The 25,165-nt window shown below is 43.1% G+C and overlaps 1 protein-coding gene across 1 annotated transcript in view; it reads right to left on the reverse strand.

Annotated features, from left to right (window-relative positions):
- Positions 1-25,165, reverse strand: part of ATP1B1 (ATPase Na+/K+ transporting subunit beta 1) — a 367,918-nt gene that overhangs the window by 109,360 nt on the left and 233,393 nt on the right. The window contains exon 5 of the mRNA XM_044072355.1: positions 15,681-15,764. Within this exon, the coding sequence (XP_043928290.1) occupies positions 15,681-15,764 (84 nt within the window). The remainder of the gene's footprint in view (positions 1-15,680; positions 15,765-25,165) is intronic.

Below are 25,165 nucleotides of genomic sequence, written 5' to 3' on the forward strand. Positions count from 1 at the left end.
TGACTGTCCCCGAGGGGGAATCAGGGCGATGTAATTGCTGCATTTGTAGTTGGTTGGGGATACAAAAAGGTCGCAGCAAGGTTGACCCCAGCGGTTGAATATCTCCGCCACTATAAGAGGATTCAGAGACCACTGGTGTGGTTGCAGAATGCACCTGCTCAATCTGTCTGCTATCATGTTGGAACTCCCGGGCGTGTGTGTTGCTAAAAGAAAGCGGTTGGTAGCCATTGCCTATTGCCATATCCTCATGGCCTCTCAACAAAGTGGGTAGGATTTGGTTCTGCCTTGCCTGTTGATGTACCAGACTACAACCATGTTGTCCAATTGTAATGCAATTCCTGACGGAAAGAGGGGACGAAATGCTTGCAATGCTAGAAGCACCACCCTCAGTTCTAGGACATTTATATGCATATGAGCCTCTAGTTCCGACCATGTGCCTTGGACTGTCTTCCCCTGAAAAAGCCCCACCCCACCCCATCAGGGAGGCGTCTGCGGTCACTGTGGCTTTGGGCTGTTGGGGTGTGAAGGGGTGAGGCCATTGTGATGGGTTCTGCGACATCCACCGAATCAAGTCTTGTTTGCATCTCTGAGTCACCCGAATCTGGGATGAGAGAGGGAACTGAAAAGGGTACGACTGGGTGAGTAGTAACCATTGTAAAAGCCTCATGTGGAATCTCGCGAGGGGGACAATAGTAATGGAAGCTGCCATGGAACCCAACAGCTGAAGAACAGAATGTGCTGTGGATCTTTCCCTTGAGAGGATGGGTATGAGTTGTTGTTTCATCCTTAAGATTCTGTGCTCTGGAATCAATGCTGTGCAGTTTTGTACCCAACAAGACCCCAATGAATTCTATGGATTGGGATGGGAATAGGTTGGATTTTTGCCAGTTTATAGTTATACCTAGCCTTTCTGCGGTGTGAAGAGAGTATGCCAAGGCTTTTTCAATAGATGTCTGGTGGGGGCGGTGATGAGCCAGTCGTCTAGGTATGGAAACACCCGGAATCCTTGCAGTCACAGGTGAGCTGTGACAACTGCCATGCACTTGGTGAACACTCTGGGGGCTGTAGAGAGTCCGAAGGGCACTACTTGGAACTGGTAATGACTGGCACCTGCACGGAAGCGAAGGAATCTTCTTAATAGTCTGTCCACCTTTATGTGATAGTATGCATCTTGAAGATCTATAGAGCACATCCAATTGTCTGCCTCCAAGAGTGGGAGGATAGACTGTATAGTGACCATCCAGAACTTCTGTACTTCTACGAATTTGTTTAGCACACTGAGATCCAAAATTGGTCTCCAGTCCCCGGTCTTTTTTGGCACTAAAAATAACCTTTAGTAGAATCCAGATCCTATCTGGTCTGGTGGGACTATTTGGATGACTTTCTTAGCAGCTTTGAAATCTCTAATTCTGCTTCTACCCTTTGACTGGGTGGAACATCGAGTAAGCTCCTTGCGGAGGCAGGACAAAGATCGAAGGGAATATGATAACCTCTTGTTATTATCTCTCATACCCAAGAATTGGTGGTAATGGTTAGCCAGGCAGAAGGGTACAAAGAGAAACAACTCCCAACTGCTTCCAGAGGAAAGCAGTTGGGCCACTCTTCAGCTGTGCTGGTAGGACTGGCCAGAGAAAGAATCTCTGGAACCCTAGTTACGCGGACCTCCTCTGCCCCAAAAGAGGCGTCTTCCATATGTTTCCCCCTCTGCCTCTAGGGTAGAACTCGGCTCGTGTGTCACGGAAAAAACCCAGAGACTTTTTGTGCTACATCATTTCACTCTTCTGAAAGCCCGTTGAGGGGAAGAAAAGCAGACACCCATGGCAGAAATGGTCTAACCATCCTGTTCACACCTAGCCAGTGTGTCTTTAACTTTGGGTCCAGATAACTAAGAGGCTTCAATGGGAGCATTCAGAAAGGAAGCCTTGAAAGGTTCCGCGAAATCACACAAGCGCATCCAGGCATGCCGTCTCATGACTATGCCTGCACCCGCTGCTCTAGCTGGTCCTTCTAATGTGTGAGAAATCAGGCGCATGGAGGAGTTAAAAATCGATTCAAGGGTGGCTAACTGTGAGGCCACTTTATCCCGGACCTCAGACACAGCTCTGGCCAAAGTTTCAGACAGCTCAGAAATGAAGTCTCTTTGAAGCCTGGTAAAATGTGCCATATAATTCAGGGACCTGACTGCAAAGGTTGCTGATGCAAAGGTACACTTCCCTAATCTGTCCAGCGCCCAGGACTCTCTGTTGAGTGGGTGGACAGTCTGGCTTTCTTCTGCCAGATCCTTCTTTGTTGCGGCAGCCAGCACCAAGGCATCTACAGTCAGACCTTTGGACTAGTGAGGCTCACTATCTGGAGGGGACAAGATTTTATCTGGTCTGCGGGGAATGGTGTCAACAGCGTCAGGAGCCTTCCATGCACGCTGCACAATGAGCCAGACAAGGTCATTGGCAGGTGGAGTAACCCAGGAGGTAGGGGGCTGGGCACAAAAGGCCTGCAGGAACACAGACTCTTCAGAGGTTGGGTTAGAGAGCTGCCAATCACGTCTCTGCTTAAGTATTTCAAGGATATCTCCAAAGGATACCTCAGAGGGTGACCGAGGGGACCCTCCCCCATCATCAAAGTCTGCATCTTCCGTGAGGGACTCTTCTGGGGAGTCAACATGCTTCCTCTTACACGAACTCTTGCGATGAACTTCCTCAGGGGGAGAATCTGGGGAAGACAGTGCAAAAGTGGCCTCCAGTGGGAGTGTGTTCTGAGGCCCTTCTACCTGGTGTCCGCCAGGGGTGTCTTGTGTAAATTGCAGTCCAGAGGAGGATGGGGGCACTCATTGTGCAGGATCGCCAACAGATGCAAGAGCCTTCTCCAGGAGTTGGAAGGCTGGTCCACCCGAGAAGGTCAAACTTCGCTCAAGCACATCAGCCCGCCGACTCGGAGTCCCTGTATGGCTGTGAAAAACAGGAGTACGTATGCCACACCTAGCATCCAGAGCAGTGACTGGAGTGACAAGTCTCTCCTGCCACAAAGGCAACTGCGACTCCTTAGTGAGGTCCATGAAAGGAGCCAAAGTAAGGGAAGTCTGTGCTACAGCAGGGGGCTTCAAAGGCAATGAAGGAGGAGAACAAGTAGGAGTCTTTGGAGAAGGGTGTTCATCTCCAAAGGAAGAGTAGGTCCTGGAGGGTTGGATACCTCTGGCCAAAAGCAATTGATCCACAAGACGCACCACATCATGTTCCGAGAGGCTTCTAGTGGATCTCAGACATAGCTGAAGGGGAATCAGGTCTATCCAAGGATGCAGGAAACTCGGTGCCCAAAAAGGGGTCTTTGGACAGTGCTAAAATAGGTGTCTGCACCGTAAACAATGGAGCTGTTAAGGCTTGCACTACTGGTGTCTGCACAAGGAAATAATCGGTGCTGAAGGTAAGTTCTGCATCGACGAGGTCGGTGTGAAAGTGGTAGTTGGCACTATGGTAGGTGCCAAAAGAGTCTGTGCAGAAAACGAGGTGGTCAGTACCGAAATAATAGTCGATGGCATGAAAATTGTCACAGTAGAAGCAGGAATGGGCATCGGAACAGTAATCAACGCCGGAAAGGACTGCATCGAAGAAAATATTGGAGCCGGTAAAGAAGTCTGAACTGAGGGGCCCCTCGGTTCTGATGAGGTGTAGGGCACAAAATTCGGTGCCGAAGGCTTCAGTGCCAAAGATCTAGGCACCAAAAGCCTCGAGGCTGAGGAAGTCAAATCCGAACTAGAAAGTTTGGCCTTCTTAGGTCTAGGTTCCTGGTTGTCCCCAGCAGGAGACTATGGGAGAGACTTGGCCTTCTTCTGTTCATCCCTTTTCTTATGGGAACTAGGAGGGGTTGAAGCCTCTGACCCAGAAATAGCCTCTGAAAAGAAAGATTTAAGTAGTCCCTTTAAAATCAGTTTATTTTTCCTTTCCACCAAAGTCCTGTTAGAAAAATTAGCACAAATCCCGCAAGGCGGGTCACCAGTCAAGTGAGGCACACCCAAACAGTAAACACATAATACATGTGCATCCGAAATAAGCAATGCCCACAATCTACACATGTTTTAAATCCCGGGCCACCTTTTTTCTCTGCCATGATAGGAGGAAGAAGGTACCAACAATGGTATGAAAAATACCCGAAGGTAAAGCAGGAAAGATTTTACCAATGATGGTAAAGGAGTTACCTCATGGTAAGAAGAAAGAAGGGCTAGAGAAAAAAACAAAATAGAGTCACTAAATGCAATAGGGTAAGGGATAACTACTGAACCAAATTACAATTAAAAATAACTACAATACGATTATGTATTATCAAAGAAGTTTTACTTGGCTCAAGAGAAGTGGCTTGACACAATTGAATGGCGATGCGGCAAACGAAATCTGGGGTAACAGGGAGGAATTGTGGGTAAGATTTAGCTCGAGAGTTTATGGCTGTCGTGAGCTTGGAAGATGGCCGGCTCGGTTCTGAGGTCGGAACCGATAACCCAGGCGTAAGGAATGAACGAGGATTAACAATATCAGATCTTTAGTTACAAGCTGACCACTGATACCTTAGCTACTCTGAGGAAGACATCTAATGAAGTGTACCAACAAGAAAGCTCTGAATTCCGGTGTCTACCAGGGGAGTCCCCAAGGGATGCTCTCATACACAACTGGCTACTTGGTGCATCGTATGCCTTTCCCCCCATTCCACTGATTCCCAAATTCCTTCAGAAAGTGAACAGGTTGAAGAGAACAGTAATCCTCATTGCCCCATACTGGCCTCGACAAATCTTGAACTGAAGTTGTTCAATCTCGCCGTTCATTCTTTACTGATGGGTTTGGAGCTGATCCCTCAGCTCTGATATGGCAAATTGCAAAGCTCGAGATCTTCAAAAAGCTCGGGGCCAAGTCCCTATCCCATGATGCACCTGGAATTACCCCAGATCTACTTTGCTGCTCCAATAGATCGGAGGGTCTGCATTAGCTCGAGCCAGTAAAACTGTTTTTTCATTACTTAAAAATATTTTGCTAGTTAGATGGTTTTAAGGTAGCTTAGAATAGTTTATAAAGCTCTTATAGCATTTTGGTGTGTTTACCTTCTTTATATCCCTTCCCATCTAGTGTGCTTTAAAATTTCTAGTTGGCCTCTTGTTTTAAGCCTAGTTTAACAGTCTTTTCTAAATATTACAGTGTGTTTATTCAGTGACTTTTTGTCACAAATTCTACTTACTACTTAAATAGTTATAGTCATTTGCTGTGTGGTCTGTTTAGCCGTAAGAATTTTTTAGATAAGGCTTAGTTGTTTATTTCTGATGAAGATTCAGTTTACAGTATCTTTGTCACATATTATTCCTTAGGCAATTTTAGATAAGGTTGTTGTCTCTCAGCAGCTATCTTCTTTTATTGCATAGTCTGCTTGGAATTTCTTATTGTGTGCTTGTGTGTGTGTGTGTGTGTGTGTGTGTGTGTGTGTGTGTGTGTGTGTGTGTGTGTGTGTGTGTGTGTGTGTGTGTGTGTGTGTTTTAGCCTGCTTTTATTTAAGGCTTGTGTGAATAATTACTGTTGTGGTATTTTTGTGGTGACAGTAATTTTTCTGAGATTACTATGGCTGACCAAGAGAAGCACCCTAAGTCTGGCTTCACAAAGTGTGGCCAATAGATGTCTGTCACAGACAGCCATGTGAATTGTATATACTGTCTAGGAGCTCTGCATTTGCAAGACAGCTGTGCTATTTGTCATTCCTTTTCCACAAGGGTTCTTCAGGAAAGGAAGAGAAAACTTATCGACAGAGGGTTGTTGAAGCCTTCATTTCAAGAAGCTTTGAGTGACCAATATGGATCCAGCAAGTCTTCAAAGTCTTCCAAGACTTTGGACTCTAAGAAATCTAAAACATCCTCAACTTCGGCTCCACTGCCATCGGAACCGATAGTCTTTTCCTTTCGGAGCCGGTCCCCAGTATTGGAACCGTTGTCCAAAGCTCCTAAGAGTCCATTATTTCAGTCGGTACCACCTTCGGTGCGCTCCTCTCGGTCCTCTATCAGCCTGTCAAATCTGGATGTGGATTGTGTTGTGCCAAAGCTGTTATTGGCACCAGCCTCGGAAAAAAATGTTATCTGCTTCAACCCAAATGGCTTCGGAGCTGAAGACCACTGCACCAGCTCAAACTATTCCTCCTCCGAGGCATGCTGGTCCTTCGGAGCCAGAGGAGTCAGACCTGATATTAGTGGAACCCTCAGAGCTGACGCCTGCTCCAGTGTCTTCGGCTCCGTGCACTCTGACATCCTCGGTGCCGATCGAGGACTCTAGGAGCAGATACTCTCTGGTCGGGTCCGGGGAGGATAGTCGGACCAACTTGGTTTTTCCGACTCTGCCTCTCAGGGCTTCGGCTCAGATGAGCTCGGCTCCTACCTCGGGCTTGGAGCCCACTGTCCCGGTGCCGGGGGTGTCGACGGTTTCTTCGAATCCGTTGGTTGCCTTGCATCGAAGCAGAGGTGCTTTCGATACCATGAGGAAAGTCATGTCTCTTAAGACATCCTCGACCTCAGGTCTGCCTTTCTCCTCCCGTAATGTGCCTGTGTCTGCTTCTGCCTTGCACATCCTGAGCAAGCGTCGAGACCCAGAGCCTCCAGAAGCCCCATTGGGTGGCTCCTGCTCTTCCTAGACCTCACCAGAAGCTCACACTGATGAGGTTCCCAGGAAGAGATTGTGTAAGAGAAAACATCTACACTCCCCACAGGAGTCTCCAACATCAGATACTGACTTAGATGAGTCAGAAGGGTCCCCATGGTCCTCCTCTGAGGATATCTCATTTGCTGAGATACTTGAAATCCTTAGGCAGAGGAGTGACTGGCAGTCCAGCAGCCCTACTGAGGATGAGTCAATTTTCCTGAAGGCTTTCAGGTTTCAGCCCTCCACCTCTTGAGTGTCTCTGTCCTTCGATGAGCTGATGCAGCTGGTCTCACGAAGGGCGTGTGAGTCTTCGGATAATATGGAGCCTGTCCTTAGGAGGCCTAATAAATTCATCTCTGCCCCCCCCTGACAAATCTTTTCTAACAAAAGGTGTTCCAGTTGATGCCATGAAATGTCTGAGACTTCCTCGTCTATCCATCCTCCTAACAGACTCCAGGATTATGGATAGATATGGGATGCGCATGTTTAGTTCAGCGACCTTTGCTCTTCGTTCGCTCAACTATTTAACCCATTTTACTAGGTTACAAAGAGATTTCCTTACGGCGCTAGGAGATACTCTTCAGGGTACAGTAGCTGCAGGAGCTTCCAACAAAGCTGATGCCCAGCTTGCTACCCTCAATTCTACAGTCAACTCATCCATGTGCCTCATCTGTTATGCAGCTGATGGAATGAGTAGGGCAGCAGGTACAGGAGTTGTTCTTAGGAGACACCCCTGGATGTGCTTGTGTTCCTTCGTGGAGCCCTTCAAGTCATCCTTTGTGAACACTCCCTTTGATGTCTTGCCCCTTTTCAGGCCTAAAGTGAAGGAAACCTTAACCAGGTGTGAACAGAATGGAAAGACTCTTTCTGCTGTTGGGGTCTGTTTTTCCACCCCTACTCGACCCTACCCTAAAGGTCAAAGGGGAGGAAAAATGTGGTTCTGAAAAGCCTAAGGAGCCTTTCAGGACACATGTGGCGAACCCCCCTCCAGAGGCAGAGGAGTGGCCAATAATGGAAGACGCCGCCCTCACGGCAGAGGGAGTCCGCAACACCAGGGCGACAGAGATCACTTCTCTGGGAAGCCCTATCAGCTCTCCTGAAAGAAGGCCCAACTGTCCTGCTCTGGAGGCAGTTGGGGGTCGCTTATCTTTGTATCCAGATGCCTGGCTCAAAATAAAAGACAGATGGGTACAAAGTATCATTTCCAGAGGATACTTCATCCCATTTACCACACCTCCTCCACTCAAAAGAAAAATCCCGGACATTCCACCATGACTCACACTATAATGATCACAAATTCTTGCAAAAAGGACCTTCAGTGGTGGTTGACCTGACTTCATGTTACGATAGGATGCCATTTTGTGCTACCCCCTCCAGCGGCCACAGTGACCACGGACGCTTCCCTGATGGGGTGGGGGGGGGCATTTTCAGGGAAAGACTGCCCAAGGCACATGGACCGATCAAGAGGCACATCTGCATATCAATGTCCTGGAGATGAGAGTAGTACTTTTGGCGTTGCAGTACTTTCAGGACTCTCTTCCTCTGGGTACGATTGCGATTCAGACAGGCAACATGTCGGTGGTCTGGTATTTGAATAAACAAGGAGGAACCATGTCTTACCCCCTTTGTCGTGAGGCTCTCAGAGTTTGGCAGTGGGCTTTCACCCAGCACTTTCTGTTGGCAACGAACATCCCGGGGAAATCCAACGTGATAGCAGACAAGCTGAGCAGGGCAATCTTGTTACCCTACGAGTGGTCTCTCAAGAAAGAAATAGCGGACAGGATATTCTGCAGGTGGGGCAAGCCTTGCTGTGACCTTTTTGCCAGTCACATGCAGACGCTACTTTGCCCAGATTCCCCTTCCGGGAGAAGCACCAAGGGATGCACTCGTACACGATTGGCCTCCAGGTCTCTTCTATGCATTTCCACCAATCCCGTTGATACCCAAGGTTCTACATAAAGCAAAAACCCTGGGAAGGACCATCATTCAATAGCCCCTCATTGGCCTCGTCAGCTTTGGTTCCCCTTCCTTCAACTTCATCTTTTGGAGGACCCTTGGATTCTGGACCCAGTTCCAGACCTTCTGACGCACTCGTCGGGTGATCTTCATCCCTCTCTGCAGTCCCTGAAGCTGACAACTTGACTGCTCCAATTCCCATCATAGCCAGGTTCCATAACCTCTCCAATGACGCAAAACAGATCCTTTTATTCTTCCACCATTTGAACCAGCTTCCTCTTGTGACCTCAAATTTTTGTCATGGAAGACCATCTTTCTGATAGCTATTACGTCTGCCCACAGCGTGTCAGAGCTTCAGGCTTTATCCATCAAGCTTCCCTATTTGATATTCCATGCTGACAAAGTCTCACTTAGAACAAACCCCTCATTTTGCCCAAAGTTTGCACTGAAACCAATCTCAACCAAATTATTGATTTGCCAGTCTTCTTCCCCAACCATTTGAACAATTTAGAGTATATGCTGCACAAACTTGATGTTCACAGACAGCCCAGATTTTATTTGGATAGAACAAAAGATTTCAGAAAATCAGACCAGCTTTTTGTTTCATTTTCGGACAACAGGAAGGGTAGACCAGTGGCTAAAACAACTCTGTCTAAACGGTTATCTGAATGCATCACCTTTGCCTATTCAGCTGCCGATATACCTTTGCAACATAAGTTTAAGTTCACTCAACCAGAGCAGTTTTTACATTATCTGCTTTTTCTGCCAGACTTCCCAGTGATAACATTTGTGCAGCAGCCACTTGGTCAAAACCTCATACCTTTATCACTCATTACAAAGTTGACAGGCCCTCCTTTGGATCCACGGTCCTGAAAAATATACTCCCGTGAGCCACCTGAGGTTGATGGTGCTTGGGACGTTACACATCAGTAAAGAATTAACGGTGAGATTGAACAACTTCACATAAAGAAGTTATGTACTTACCCATAATGTTCCATGTGTGTTGTTCATCTCGCCTTCATTCTTACATCCCTCCCTCCTACCCCTTCCTGTGCTGTTAGATGACCGAGATGCTGGATCCATTCCGATTACTCAGTCCTTCTATACCTTTCTCTTAGGAGTGAAAGAATGACATATGGTATTATTATACGCAGCAAACAAGATCTGAGGTAATTCCAGGTGCATCATGGGATAGGGACTTGGCCTCGAGCTATTTGAAGACCTCAAGCTTTGCAATTGGCTGTATTGGAGCCGAGGGATTGGCTCCGAACCCATCGGTAAAGAATGAAGGCGAGATGAGCAACTCACATGGAACGTTATGGAAAGTACATAACTTCTTTTTTCCCTTCCTCTGGCCTCATCTACAGAAGGAACCTTGGATTCTGGAATCCGTTCCAGACCTTCTGTCACATCCAGCAGGAATAATCCATCTCAACTTTCACAACCTCAAGCTGATGGCTTGGTTTCTCCAATTCTGTTGATTGCCAGAGAACCCATGCTCTCCTCAGCAGTCCTTCATATTTTGATGTCATCTCATAAATCATCCACTCAAAAACTTTATATGAGTAAAGGGAAGAGGTTTGTAGTCTGAGCTCAACAGCATAATGTAGATCCCTCACAGCACCTATTCATTCTGTTCTAGAATTCTTAGTCCACCTATATAATAATGGAGCAGTTGCCTCTACAATTAAGGTACATTGTTCAGGCCTCCTCACAAGGATTCCCTCAACCTCCATGGGTCCTTAATTTGGTGCTACGTCTAATTTTTCAGCCCCATTTTGAACCTACTGCTACTTATGATATTAAGTTTCTGTCTTGGAAAACTATATTTCTAGTAGCTATAACATCTGCAAGATGAATATCAGAAATTCAGGCACTATTTTCCCAGTCCCCATATCTGATTTTTCATAAAGACATAGTCTCTCTGCTTACCAACCTCTCTTTTCTGCCCAAATTAGTTTCACACTTAATTATTAATCAGGCCATACATTTGTCTGTTTTTTTTTCTAACTTCAACAAAGGCGAATATGTTCTACATTTGTTGGACATCCATAGACAATTACATTTCTATCTGCATAGACTAAAGAGTTTCAGAAAGCAACTCAATTGTTTACTGTCTTTGCAGTCCCTAGGAAAGGCCTTCCAGTAACCAAAGTTACTTTATCAGAATGGTTTTCGGACTGTATTTCTTTCATTTATACCACAAAAGGTTTACATCCTTCCAAATCTATTCAAGCTCACTCAAACATGGGTGGCCACTTCCACAGTTTTCCAATTTAATGCCTTCATGGATGAGATTTATGCAGCGGCCACATGGACCAATCCTCATACCTTTATCAGTCATTACAAGTTGGATTTGCTCCCCAGGGTAACAGCCTCCTTTGGTACGATGGTTCTGAGAAACATCCTCCCATGAGTCCACCCAGGATAAATGTAGCTGGGGACTCAGTACCACAGGTGAGGATGAGATGAAAAATTGACAATGTCAGATAAAGAGCTTATGTACTCACCACAACATTCCATCTGTATTGTCAATTTTTTCATCTCTCCTCACATTCCCTCCCTGCAAGCTCCCTACCTCTGGGAAGCTTAATTCAGGACATTTTAATTATCTCTAATACTCCAGAAGTGGTCGCCTTAAAACATTTCAGTTTTAAGTTGTCTTTCTTTTTCTATGTAGATAATCTTAGCAAACAAAATCTGAGGTAACAGGGAGGGATGCACTGTGGGTAAGTGGAGGCATCCAAGAGCTTTTTGGTTGCTACAAGCTTAGTAATGGCCAGGTTGGATCCGATGGATCAGATCCAGACCCCATATGTGAGAAGAGATGAAAAACTCGACAATACAGATGGAATGGCATGGTGAGTACATAACTTCTTTTGTCATATTAGTGTGTAGCACACAAGCATATGAAATGTAATGCATTCACGTGCATACACGTTTACAGTCAATGAGTGAGATTGTCCAACCAGCCAGTGCCCATATTCAATAAAGTTCTAAGGAAAGCTCCAGGAATAACTGCTAAAGCAGAACTGCACACAATATATAGATATGATACTAATAAAACAGAATAGAGAGAGATATTAAGCATAGAAAGCAACAGTCAGTCTAATTTTTTTGTCTTACAAGGTTCTGTTATATAGAGAAGATTGTCACTGACACAAGCGAAAGAGATGATGCATGTACTGAACACCAGAAAGAATGACAAAACATTTTAGAAATCATCACTGTAAAATAGAAGTTAGTTTAAATATCTAATTAGAATGTGCATCTGCAAGCAGAGAATTTAAGCAATTCTGCAATGACATGAGCCTTTAGTGTGGAAAAAGTCTTTCAATTAATTTAAGGCATAACTAAAAGAAATGTGCCAGCTATGCAACTGGAAATCTGCCCCAGAGCTTGACATCATGGACAGAAACTAGAAGCAAAAATCAGTTTTGGTATTGTAGACAAACACTAGAATTTGACTAAAAATGATGCTCTCCTAGAACATGTTGTTGATGTGGCTGCTACTTTAGTAGAAAGAGCTGTCACTATCATCTTAAAGAGGCTTGCTGTACACATCATAAAACGATACAGTATACCAAACATTTAGAAAGCATTCTTATGTGGACTCTGTCAAAAAAAAAAACAGACACAGAAGCTTAGTCTTTCTAAAATAATTTGTACTTCTGTATTTCTAGTATCTATAAGGTGAAGACCTTAACCAATATGCCAAACCCAACTACCTTTTAACATTAAAGTTTAGATAGAATACTGGCAATTCAGTGGATTAAAGGTCAACACAAATATTTTTGCTATAAAAAAGATGGATTTCCTTAGGACAGTTTCATTGTGAAATACCATATTTTGTAGAGATTTTACCTCATTTTGAGTCAGGAGAATAAGAAGAGGTAGTTAACTTTTCCACCATAATGTCCATATTCCAAGGAGGGGGAGGTTTTCTCAGAGGTCTTATATGAAGTCCTCCCTTAAGAAAGGCATTAAGAGAATTTAAAGGCAAACCTATTCCAAAAGTGCAATCTCTTTTGTTCAAGTACCTTTCTAACAATTCAGCCCCACAGTTAATTGTTCCAACATTGAAAAATACTCATTGGCAACAGATGGACATGTCACGCTATGCAAAATAACCAGAGTGGAAATCCCAGTTGGAAATTTGTTTTCCTCAAAACGAAAAATCTGTGGTATCCCTCAAAGTCTCTGAAAACCCAGTATGCACCTATACCGGGTCAAAAACAAACCAAGCAGAAACTTTGCAGTGTGGAGGGCATGAAGTTCACTCCTTGAAATAGGTTATGCACCTAGTTCACTAATGAAATTTGAACTTTAAAATATGTACTACAAAATAATAAAATAGTAGGTAGTCTACAGTTGAATTAAAAATGGAATATCCTTTATTGAAACACAAACAAGCGATCCTATTTGAGTATAATGAAAAGCATTAAAGACATTCATTAATTTATATATAATCAGGTTATTTGGAGCAAAGGAGTGGTTACAGAGGGTGGTTCTTTTAAGAGCAGTGAAAGCATTAAACGCATTCCTTTAACCAAGTCCCCCTTCCCCCTTAACGCCATAGTGTAAACAGAGACTGTGCTACCTTAAAACTGAAACATAAAAGCTAGAGACACATTAAAATATATAATATAAGAACAGCTTATTAAGGCTAACCTACTAATCCAGACTTTATTAATTAAGAAACCAACTCACTAACAAAATGACTAATTAACTAACAAAAAGATCACTAAACATCTATCAGAATAAATATTAGTAACTTATAACATGAAACACTTGTAACAAGGACCGCTTTCGTAACAAATAAATACTTCATCAGGTTTGTGTGTAAAAAACATATCATAACATTAATGAACGTGTATAAATCTACAAGTGACCACCTAATTAGGCTGAAAACTTTAGCTATAACTACTAAGGTGGAAATACAGTGAAAAATGTTAGACATAAATAGTGAAAAATGTTAGAAATAAAGCATTAAGGCCCTGGGGATCTGTTCAAGTGTGGCATCTAACTAAGAAAGAATGTCATTTAGATGAGTAAAAATATCAGAAAACAGCACCAGTATCAGTTTTCAATGTAAAATATTTACAGTGTTTGATACTTGTTTATAACAATATTAGCATGTATAATATTAAAGCAATAACCAATGACGTGGTGTGGTATACTAAAGATTTACCCATGGTTGGTGTGGTTTTAATCACGAGGGTGAAGCCTGAGTGATTAAACAAAAGGCAACCATGGGTAAAGCTTCAATATACCACAACCACGGAATCAGTTATTGCTATTACACAATGACATTATTTAAGAAAAAAATACTTTTCTTAAATAATGTCTTTGTATAACGGCAGATTACTGTTCTTCTGCTGGTTGTGGTATACTGCTTCTTCGTTTTGATGTACTGCGTATGTGTATGGGACTTGCGTTCCCACACATACCCAGTACATCAATGCTTTGAAACGGAATTAATTGAGAAAAGAAAGTCTCCGTTGCTCCGTTTTCTTTTTTTTTTTTTAATTGTAAAAAAAAAAAAAAAAAAAAAAGTTTTTGGGCATTTTATACCAACGAAGAAAAGTCTGAAAGTCTGGGCGACCGCACCTTTTTCCGTTGGTATATTGTGGGATTTACAATGGGCATGCTGCTTGGCCTGGGCCAATCACTGTGCATGTTTTTGAATAGTAATAGGGAGTCATTGTATAATAGCATGTAATGTCAGCATTAATCAGTCCCTATCAGACTTTTAATAGTCTTTTAAACAGTGAGGTAGTTTTCTGAGTTCTAGTATGTTTTTTATGGAGCAATAATAATTAAGCCCTGGTTTTCTAAAAGAGTTTAGTTTCAGCTGCACAGAAGTTCACACTTTTCTAAAAGATTAGGGATATCTCCTTCCATTTCCAAAAGGTCCACATGATCAATAATTTGAACTTTAAAGCCGGTTTGTCTTTTCCAAAATTAGAGGCAAGTGCAAGAGTAATGCATTAAAGTCTGGATTAGTAGGTTCACCTTAATAAGCTGTTTTTGTATTATATATTTAATTTGTCTCTAGATATACTGCAGTGGTGGTGCTGCAGTAGCGTTGTCACCTCACAGAAAGACGTTGTCCTGTTCGATTCTCAGTTAGAGCGTCTTCTGTGTGGAGACATGCGTGAATGGGCGTACCTTCATTGAAGGTTGTGCGTCAGGGCCGGCAACTCGGCATGTAAAAATCTACTGCCAATCATTAGCGGACCGGAGTTCCGCTGTGGCGACCCCTAACCAGGAAAAGCCGAAAGACACAACAACATTTAATTTGTCTCTAGCTTTTACGTTTCCGTTCTAAAGTAGCACAGTCTCATTTTACACTATGGTGTTAAGGGGGAAGGGGGACTTGGTTATAGGAATGAGCTTAATGCTTTTATTGCTCTTAAGAGAACCACTCTCTGTAACCACTCCTTTGCTCCAAATAACTGATTATATATAAATTAATGAATGTCTTTAATGCTTTTCATTATACTCAACTGGGATCTCTTGTTTGTGTGTTTCAATAAAGGATATTCTATTTTTAATTCAGCTGTAGACTACCTAATATTTTATTATTCTGTAGTATGTATTTTAAAGTTCAAATTTTATTAGTGAACTAGATGCATAACATACTTCAAGGAGTGAACTTCACACCCTCCACAATGAAAAATCAAGAACAGTTTTAGAAAAATACAGAAGAGTTCCTCAACAGGGTACCTCTCTGAAATTCTCTGGCATCATGACTGACTGTGTATTGAGACTCACAGTAAAGTCAGAACCAAATGACAAGAAATAACTGAAGATGGTACTGGCTGACAACCCTTTAAAGTGCCGACATCCTGACTTCTCAAGGGAGGGAATCCATTGGACTGTGGGGGGAGGTGGGGTAAAAGTCTCTGGTATTCAGGCTGGCAGTGACCTCCTGCAATGCAAGAAATCAAAAGAATGGATTACAGCAACAGTCTACGACAAAGTGCATCAAATGAGAGTAAGCTATGCATACATACATACAAATTTTTAAGTTTTAGATGACATTGTATAGCATCTTAAAATTCTTACCCTTGCGATGCATTTAACAGGAACTATGTTTTCATTGAATTTATCATCCTGTATTTCTTTTGGAGCTGAGCTGTTCTGATATGGCTAACAAGATGGAGTTAAAAATTAGTTAATTAGCCACAAAGAATGCAAAAAAACAACAAATGCGCTTACTTAAACATTAGCTTACACTGCTTCTGTATAGCTACAACATTTAAAATTTCAGTATTAGCAGAAAATGCAGCATTATGTGTTTTGATATTTTAAATTATGCAATACATTTCTGTCCCCCCAATTTTGTCTAAAAAACGTGAATTAGATTGATAGATTCTTTTTTTCCAAAAAAAAAAAAAAAAAAAAAAAGATCCATCCCTTCTCAACCTTGAACTTTTAGATTTCAGATTAACAAAATTCAGTTCCCATCCATTTACAGCTTACTACACACGTGATATGGGAAACTACAATTACAGATGAAAGCAGAACTGTGTGTGCAACTCATAACAGTAGTAAATGTTAGAATAACACAGCAAAAAATGCAGTATTATTCCTTATCTATAGTATTTGCCAAAGAAAAGTGCCCTTCCCTCCAGTCAAATTACCAGAGCTTTTGCAGACACCTTCCACATGTGTAGCTTCTCCTTACTAGATGCAGGTCAGTTGTATTGCTTATAAGTGGGAAATGCTTGTGTCATTATTAATTTCCTTTTGGTGGGAAACCTACTCTAGTCCAAACTCACTAGCACAACAGTTCTTTAACTTTGTGAATTCAAATCCCCTGGAACAAATCGTCCATACCCAGACAAGAGGAACAAACATTCTAGATCTGGTCCTCATCAACATGTCAAACAGGTGCACTTCTGCAACTGTTGGACCCTCATTAGTTAAAACTGACCACAAATCAGTCACCTTTGAAATGACAATAACACCAGAACTCACAAAGGGTGAAATCGGAATAAAAAACTTCACCAAGGCAAACTATATCCTCCTAGGTGAGCATATAAATGCATTCCAAGCCTCACCCCAAGCTGAAAGTGGTAACTACACAGAAACTTACACAAAAGCTCTGTACAATTACCTGTATAAGTGTATAAACTCAGCTGTACCAGAAATAATCAAAGCCAGAGCCCCAAGCAAAAACAAGCTGCCATGGTGGACAGCCAGCATCAACAAACTCTACAATAAATGCAAAAAGTTGCTGTCGAAGAAAAAACTTGTCAAATCCTCCAAGAACTCCTTTGAGAGAAACCTAGCAAACAGTGCCAAGAATAACTATATGTCCTTTTACAGCTACATACGTAATCTAAAGGGTAGGACCCAAGCATGTGCAGAACTAGTGGCCAATGATATCATACACACACTGGCCCCACAAAGATAGAAAACCTGATAGCAGATAGGTTTGGAGAAAATTTAACTCTCTTATCCCCTCCTAACTTACAACAAGCCCTCCCCCAAACTTCCCTACCACCTTACATATCTGAAGAGCAGGTCCTCAAAGCCCTGTCCAAGGCAAAAAACACAGCCTCTCTGGGACCAGATGATATCCAAGGCTGTCTTCTAAACAGGCTAAAACATGAGCTAGCATCACCACTAAGTACCCTTTTCAATTATAGTCTAAATACAGGCTTTGTTCCTGTGGAATGATGAACAGCTACAGTTATTCCCCTCCACAAACGTGGCCTAGCAACAGACCCGGGGAATTATAGACCCATAAGCCTGACCAGACTTACCTGTAAGGCCACAGAATGTATCATTAAGAACGTCATAAATAAAGACATAGGTGACCTCCAAACTCCAGATCCTACCCAGTTCGGCTTCGTGAAGGGCAGATCCTGCCTGTCAAATATGGTGGATTTCTTTGAAACGTGTGACCAAGGCCATTGATGAGGGCAGTTCTGTGCACACAATATACCTTGACTTGGCAAAGGCTTTTGACACAATCCCACATTCGGATATTATCAATAAACTTAGCAAACTGAATGTAAACCCCTTTGTAAGACGGGTTGCCAACTGGCTCACAAACTGGACACACACTATCTAAGTGGGTGTGTCCACATCAATCAGCAGACCTGTTACCAGCGGGGTGCCACAGGGGTCAGCACTGGCCCCCTACTGTTTGGTATATACTTCAGACTTTTAGGTCAAAACTAAGGGGTTGTGACTGACCAAATTTGCAGATGACTGCAAACTAGTTGCAATCATTGAATCTCCAAATGTTTCAGTATATTCCAAGAGGGTCTCACGCAGACCAATGACTGGTGTACTAGTCACGGTGTCAAACCGAATACAAAGAAATGCATCATCATTCCCTTCGGGCACAAACAATCAATGTCCCTTCACACTGTCAAATCAACAATAATACCTTAAGTACCCATTAAGTGGTAAGGGACCTAGGATCACAGGTTGACTGCAACCTTAACTTCGACCACCACGTGCCTACTTTAGTAAGGAAACCTTTCCACGTAGCACACTTACTAGTAAAGGTATCACCTCAAGAGTAAAACAGGTTATAACCCCCTATACTCTACACTTATCCGGCCCATAACAGTGTATAACACCGCATTCGACATATGCCATACGAAGCACCTGCATCAGTTAGAGAGACCTCAGAGGTAGCCAACAAAGAAGATAAGGGGCCTTCAGCATATGCCTTACATGGACCGACTAAAATCCCTGACTTCTTCTTTTGGCTTTTCCCGGTTAGGGATCACCACAGCGGATCACCTGTCTGCTCATGATTGGCAGTGGAGTTTTACATTGTCAAGTTGCCAGTCCAGCGCCCAACCTTCCACAGAAGGCACACACACACACACACACACACACACGGCCAATTTTAGAGTGTCCAATCCACCTACAGCATGTCTTTGGGATGTGCGAGAAAACCGGAGCACCCAGAGGAAACCCACGCAAGACCACAGGGAGGACATGCAGACTCCACACAGAAGGCACCCCAGCCGAGGATCGAACCAGAGAACCTCTTGCTGTGAGGCGGCAACGCTAACCGCTGCACCACCGTGGCCGCCCAACTAAAATCCCTGACACTATACTCCATATCGTATAGCCTTCTTAGGGGAGACTTATGTTTGGTCTACAGAGCAATACAAGACACAAACCTAATGAACTTACTGCATATCCGTAAATCAAATGGGTCTAGGGCTACCCATTCCAGGGACTTAGCTATGGCCTGTGACTTAAACAGGACATGCTAGAGGGACAGATTTATCTCCCAGCAACTACCATGTCTTTGGAACAGGCTACCAATTCATGTGAAACAAAGCACCTCTATGACACTGTTCAAGAGGAAATTGAAAGAGTGGATGGGGCACCATAAATTCTTACCGGGGATAGCACCCACAACATTCCTGGACATGGGCAGTCCTCACTAAATGCAATCTTGGGTATTAACTAGCACTTATATGGTATTACATTGGGTTGAAATGGCTACGCTTAAAATGACCTCCAGGTCGATAGCCTAGTAATCTCCTATGAAATGCACCGAGGCTAGGGGATTTCTAGACCCTAGCCTTTAAGTCCGTACAGACAATGAGGATCTTTGTTCTAGTATCCTGCTTCCCTGCTGTACATGGTCAGGGCAGTACTAACATGGTTTCCTAACAGGAAGAAAAAAAAAGTAGGAGAGATTACAGTAAAATACCGGAGGATACTGGCCCTGAGGCATAAACTGAGATTATGGGGGTAGGGTGATGGGAACTTTTATTGCAGCACTGATAGCCTACTTGAATATCTACTACGGCAAGTTAGTTATACAATTGTAGGGATCACCACCACAGTGTTATGTCTTATTCTTTGGTGAGTTCTGAAGGGGATGCTGTATTATACATTTCAAAATGGTAGAGGTAAAACTTGCCCAGCTCTTGAACTGGATATACAGTCTGTAATGTCAGGAAAATATAAGGGTGGCTTTCCAAGTAGCTGCCCCACAAATGCCCCGATCTGACATCTTTCTGACAAATGCAGCTGTAGTAGATACACCCCCAGTAGAGTGTACCCTGATAGATCCCAACAACTTGTTAAAGTCTTACCAAAAAGCAGTACAGCTCACAAACCATTTACAAAAGTCCCTGTTTGGAAAGTGGCATTACCACTTTACCTGGCATAAAAGACACAAATAACTAGTTCATCTGTCTAATATTTGTTTCTGGCAATTTAATACTAGAATTGACTATGCTGCAAAATCCTTTCTTGTCTGTTTTAAGGGTAAAAAAGCTGGGTAGTTGGATAGATGTGATTAGTGTTAGCTGAGATACTACTTTTGGCATAGAGGATTAATTTTAAGGCTTAGTTCTTTTAATGGAAGACAGTACATTCATTGTCTCCTTACACATGAGGATTTTGTAAATTCACTCTCCTGGCTAACATTACAGACACCAAGAAAAGAGTGCTCCAGGAAAGCACTTCAAATCTACAGATGAATTGTTTTCAAATAAATGAAATTATTTCAGCGATAAACATCCCAAGGAGGAGACCCTTCAAAAACTGCATAAGTAGTGGACTGGGCAAGGCATGATGCATTTGGAGATGTCATGATGTCAGAGAGCTGTCTCTTCATGAAAGGTTAATCTCCCCAAGAGTGTCTGCCAAATACTGTAGAAATGTGGTTTCATGCACTACTTTGGAGCAAAGCATCTGGATAGGCATCAAAACAGAACTTCTTCCATTACGCCATATAATAGGTTTGAAGTGCTTGATCTTCTGGTTTCCTACAGGATGCTTACAATGAATATGGCAATCTATCTCTTGAGATGTATTGGGCTGAGCAGATCGATAACCCCCTGTCCTGCATCAGCAGTGTGTTGAGCAGTAGAAGCAAGAGAGTTTCTTTCTTGTCCATGTCGATTAGAAGACAATCATAGCTGTCTCTGCCAAAGTGATACCACCAACAGGGCCCCGACCCCATCAGTCCTAAGTGAGGAAAGACATATATAAAGTCCTCATTTCAGAGTATGTTAAATGCATCGGCTACCAGGCTTTACTATAAGATAGCAGCTCACTCAGCAAAATAAAGCTCTCTCAGAGTAAAAAATGAGAAATTGTTTAAAAACCAAGTCAAAGTTATCAATTTTGAGAAAATTCAGTTAGCTAATATGTACGCTGACTGGAAGCCTGCCTTAACTAACTAACTAACTAACTAACTAACTAACTAACTAACTAATTAAACAAGAAACAAAACATGAGAAACTTAACCAGTAAATAAATAAACAAAAACAGGATAACATAAGAGAAACCTGACCAGAAAAGCAAAGAAAAAAGTTCTGTCTGGGAAGAACCTCACAGCTGTTCAATAAAAAGCAGTTTGCTTTTTACAGGAGAGGAGTTCCACTAATTTAAAGGGTAAAAAAATCATAAGTGCTCAGAGGTGTTTAAATTAAGTGGGGCAGAGGAGGAATATAAAAACTTGGAATAAAATAGCAGCTTTAAGCAGCCATTCAGATGAGCTGAAATGTGGCTGAACATGAGGCTTCTCAAAAATAAATGGTTCACAAAATAAGAGTTAGAAGGGGGAGTACTCATAGAAACCTGAGATTTTTTTGCTACACCAGGGAAAATGGAATGAGTGCACTGTATTAATTTCATGAAAGTAGAGCTAAGCAGTTGGACTGGAGTTGAGCAGTGGGACCACTTGATATAGATGGTACATTGTGTGTATGCTCCAAATTTGGAAATCAAAAAGCAGCAGAGACCTTGATTAGTAAAGATGTAAGTCATAACAACAGAAAGAGCTGCTCCTGGCAAAATTGTGGCAGACAGGAATAGTGTTAAAGTAGGGACACAAGTGTTTGTAGAACATTACTTACTGTACACCAGGCAAATGAGACGAAAATTTATTTAAGTAATCAGGGGATGTTGACAGGCAGGTATGTGTGAGAGTCAAGTTCTTGTACAAAACTGTCTTCTGAATATTTTTTCCTGGTGAATCAAAGACATTCCTAGAAGCAGGTCAAGCTAAAGAGGAGATAAGAAAAAAGTTTAGCTCACAAAGAGCAAGCCAGCAAACTGAAGGGAACTCTGCTTCAGAATCCTCTGTCAATAAAGCCTAAAGTCTAGAGAGAGACTTTGCCAGTGAAACTCTTTCCACTGTTCCACAGGAAAATGTTTGAATGACAAAAAAAAAAATCCCAAGTGCTGAGTAGAAAAGTCTGATTGCAGTGGACTCTGTCTAAAGACCAATGGTGGGAAACTGCAATGATCAAGAAGACCAGCAAGAAAGTAAATTTTGTGAACAAATGGGAGAACTGTAAAGCATTAATCCCAACAGATGTACTTTAGACATGTAAACTGCGGGAAGAAGTGCAGAAAAAAAAGACTGAAAGTTTAATGTCTATTAAACTAGTGGGAGAACATTGTAGCATACACCCACTTTACATCATTAATGTTTTAAAGGACACTGAATGAACTGAAGTGACTAGGTAAAACGTTTCTGATATTGTCAATTTTTTCATCTTCTTCTCACAAATGGGTTACAGATCTGATCATCGGATGTGACACGGCTGTTACTAAGCTTGTGGCAACCAACGACTTCAGAGCAAGTTGGACAACTCACCTTACCCACAATGCATCTCAGCCTGTTCCCTCAGATCTCGTTTGCCACTTGGCGAAAGACGTGGTCCTTCCTTAGAGCTCTTGGATTGTCAGGTCGTATTATTTAAATTACGTTTTTTTTTCTTAAACCTTCTAGCCTTTCAGTTTTTCATTTTTAACCTGCTTTCTCCCCTTGTGCTAAAACTTTTCACCTTCCATTAGTAACCGCTTTTTGTTAGGTTATTTCTCTCTCTCTCCTATTGCCATAACCATTTTAAATACAGTAATTTCCTCCCTTCCCTTACCCTTTTAGGTAACCTTGACTACTATCTTTAGTAGTTTTAACCCCCCTTTTACTTCCTCTATTAAAAAAGGTCTTTTTTCTATTTCCTTCCCTTTTTCTAGTGTCTGCCTTCCTGTCATTGTCAGACAAAAATGACAAGCCTGCTGGCTTTAAAAAGTGCACCAAATGTAGGCATAAAATCCTGTTCAGTGATTCACACTCTTTGTACTTGTATTGCTTAAGGCCTCTCCACTTGCAAGAGAACTGCACCATTTGCCACTCTTTTAATCACCGTGCATTGGTTGAAAGAAGAAATAAACTTACCTTGAAAGGGATGCTTCCCTCTACTTTTGAAGAGGCCACTTGTGCTTCTCTAGTAAAACCACCTACTTCAAAATCAAATTCTGCTCAAGCTAAACTTTCTTCTTTCCTTTCTGTGAAATCTAGTGATAACAGCAAGAAGAGGCCTTCATCGGCTCTGTCTGATACCTCTCAGCAGAAGACCAAAATTTCAAAACATAACGAAAAGACCTATCAGGGCCACTGGCGCTGGCTGCTAACAAGCTGGATCCGGTATCTTCAGCTCTGGAGACATCTGGTATCAGTTCCAAAGAAGAATGCTTTTAAACCCATTATGACGCTTCCTTGAACCAGGTATTCTCCAGCCTATGATCCGGTGCCATTCAGAGTGCCACCCCCCTCCTTTCTGTCCAGGCTGCAATCCCCATCTGGCTCCTGTTCTCGTTCAACCAGGAGCGTTACTGAGGATGAAGTGGAGCGTTTGGTCCAGAAGATTCTGTGGGCATAGGGTATAACTAAGTCACCCTCAACCCCAACCCACTTTGTTCTGGGGCTTCTTGAGTCTGCTACTTCCCATTTAGATCCTCCTCCGACTTCAGAGCAAGTTTTGGTGCTCTCAGATCTGATACACTCAGTGTCCTTTAGGTTAGATCTGAGAACATAATCTTCTGACCAGGCTTTTGCTCTAAGCTCTTCAGTTTTCTTGGAACCAGAGAGCTCTGGAGCCATAGTGACTCTTGCAGTCCTCAAGAGAGTTCTACTCCCAGAGGGTCAGAGCAGTCGATACATCTCGGGGCTTCTGTGCAGGTGAGCTCGGCTCCGGCTTCTACCCAAGGTGAGTTGTCTTTGGGATTGGAAGAGGCTTCATCTCACAAGCATTTCTTCTCAGGGCTGGAGTCCTCTTTCACTCAGGAGCAGTCAGCCTTTGAGGCCTTGGAGAGGGAGATAGCTGCCACTGCAACTAAAATGGTATCTTCCCCTTCAGATCCTCAGGTCCATCCAGATTCCCTGTGCTCCTCTTCTGACCATGATGCTCCACTAGGACAGTGAGACCTCAAGCACCAGGATATCTAGCAGGGTGCCCCTGTCTCTTTGGATACCTCCCCAGAGTCTCCAACTGAGGAAGTTCCTCAGAAGAGACTTTTTAAGAGAAAACATTTGGACTCCGAGGTTTCTGCCACTGAAGACACTGACCTGGATGAGGAAGAAGGATCCCCAGAGTCAGCTCCTGAAGACATTCTTTGGGGAGATTCTAGAAATACTGAAACAGAGAGTTGACTGGCTGTCCAGCAGTCCCTCTCAGGAGGAGTTGGTGTACCTGGCGGTTTTTTGTTCTCACCCATCTTCATCCTGGGTGACTCCACACATCGATGAACTCATAGGTTTGATCTCTAGGAGAGCGTGGGAGACCCCAGATTCCACTAAGCCTGTTCCCTGGAGACCAAACAAGATAACTGCAGCTCCATCGGATAAAGCCTTCTGGACTAAGGGTGTTGCAGTAGATGACATGGTTGTGGCGAAAGCGACCAAAAAGAAACTCTAAGAATTGTACTATCCACCCTCCTAGTAAAGATTCTAGGATGATGGATAGAGGTGCGAAGTGTTTTTTCTCTTCAGCAACATTTGATTTGTGATCGCTGAACTATCTTTCCCATTTTAGAAGGTTACAAAGGAATCTGATTAGGGAGTTAACAGATACCCTGAAAGGAGTAGTAGCTGAGGGGGTATGACAAAAGGTAGCTTCCCAGGTAGCCTCCCTACACTCTATACCTAACTCTTCCATGAAGCTTACTGCACACGCAGCTGAAGGGACAGGTAGGGCAAAAGGTCCAGCACCTCTATGAGGAGGTCCACCTCGATGCGCCTATGTGACTGTGGAGCCCTTTAAGTTTTCCTTTGTCAAAACCTCATTTGATGGTTCTTCTCTTTTTGGACCCAAAGTTAAAGATACCCTTTGCAGGTGTGAGAAGGAAGGTAAAACTCTGCTGTGGGCATAACCCCCACCCCCACCCTGAGACCCTACTCTAAAGGTCAGAGAGGAAGCTGGAGGATGTGGTTCCAAAAATCTCAGAGTTCCTACCAGGATGTACATGGAGATTTTTCCCCTAGAGGTGGGGCGGGGGGTAGTAATAATGGAAGAAGCCACCCTCACAGCAGAGAAGGCCCGCAAAACCAGAGCTCCCAATAACCTTTTTTCAGGAAACCATTCCAGCACTCCTGAAAGGTCAGACTGTCCACCTCTGGAGGCAATTGGGGGTTGACTGTCCCTCTGCACTGGAGACCCTGGCAAAACATAACTTCCAATTTGTGAGTGCAGAGGATTATATCCAGAGGTTATCAGATTCCCTTCAATCAATCGCCTCCTCTTATAAACAGAATCCCAGAT

This window comes from Protopterus annectens, chromosome 5.part0 (assembly GCF_019279795.1).
Source record: "Protopterus annectens isolate FY-2018-M chromosome 5.part0, PAN1.0, whole genome shotgun sequence".
Classification (NCBI taxonomy): Eukaryota; Metazoa; Chordata; order Ceratodontiformes; family Protopteridae; genus Protopterus; species Protopterus annectens.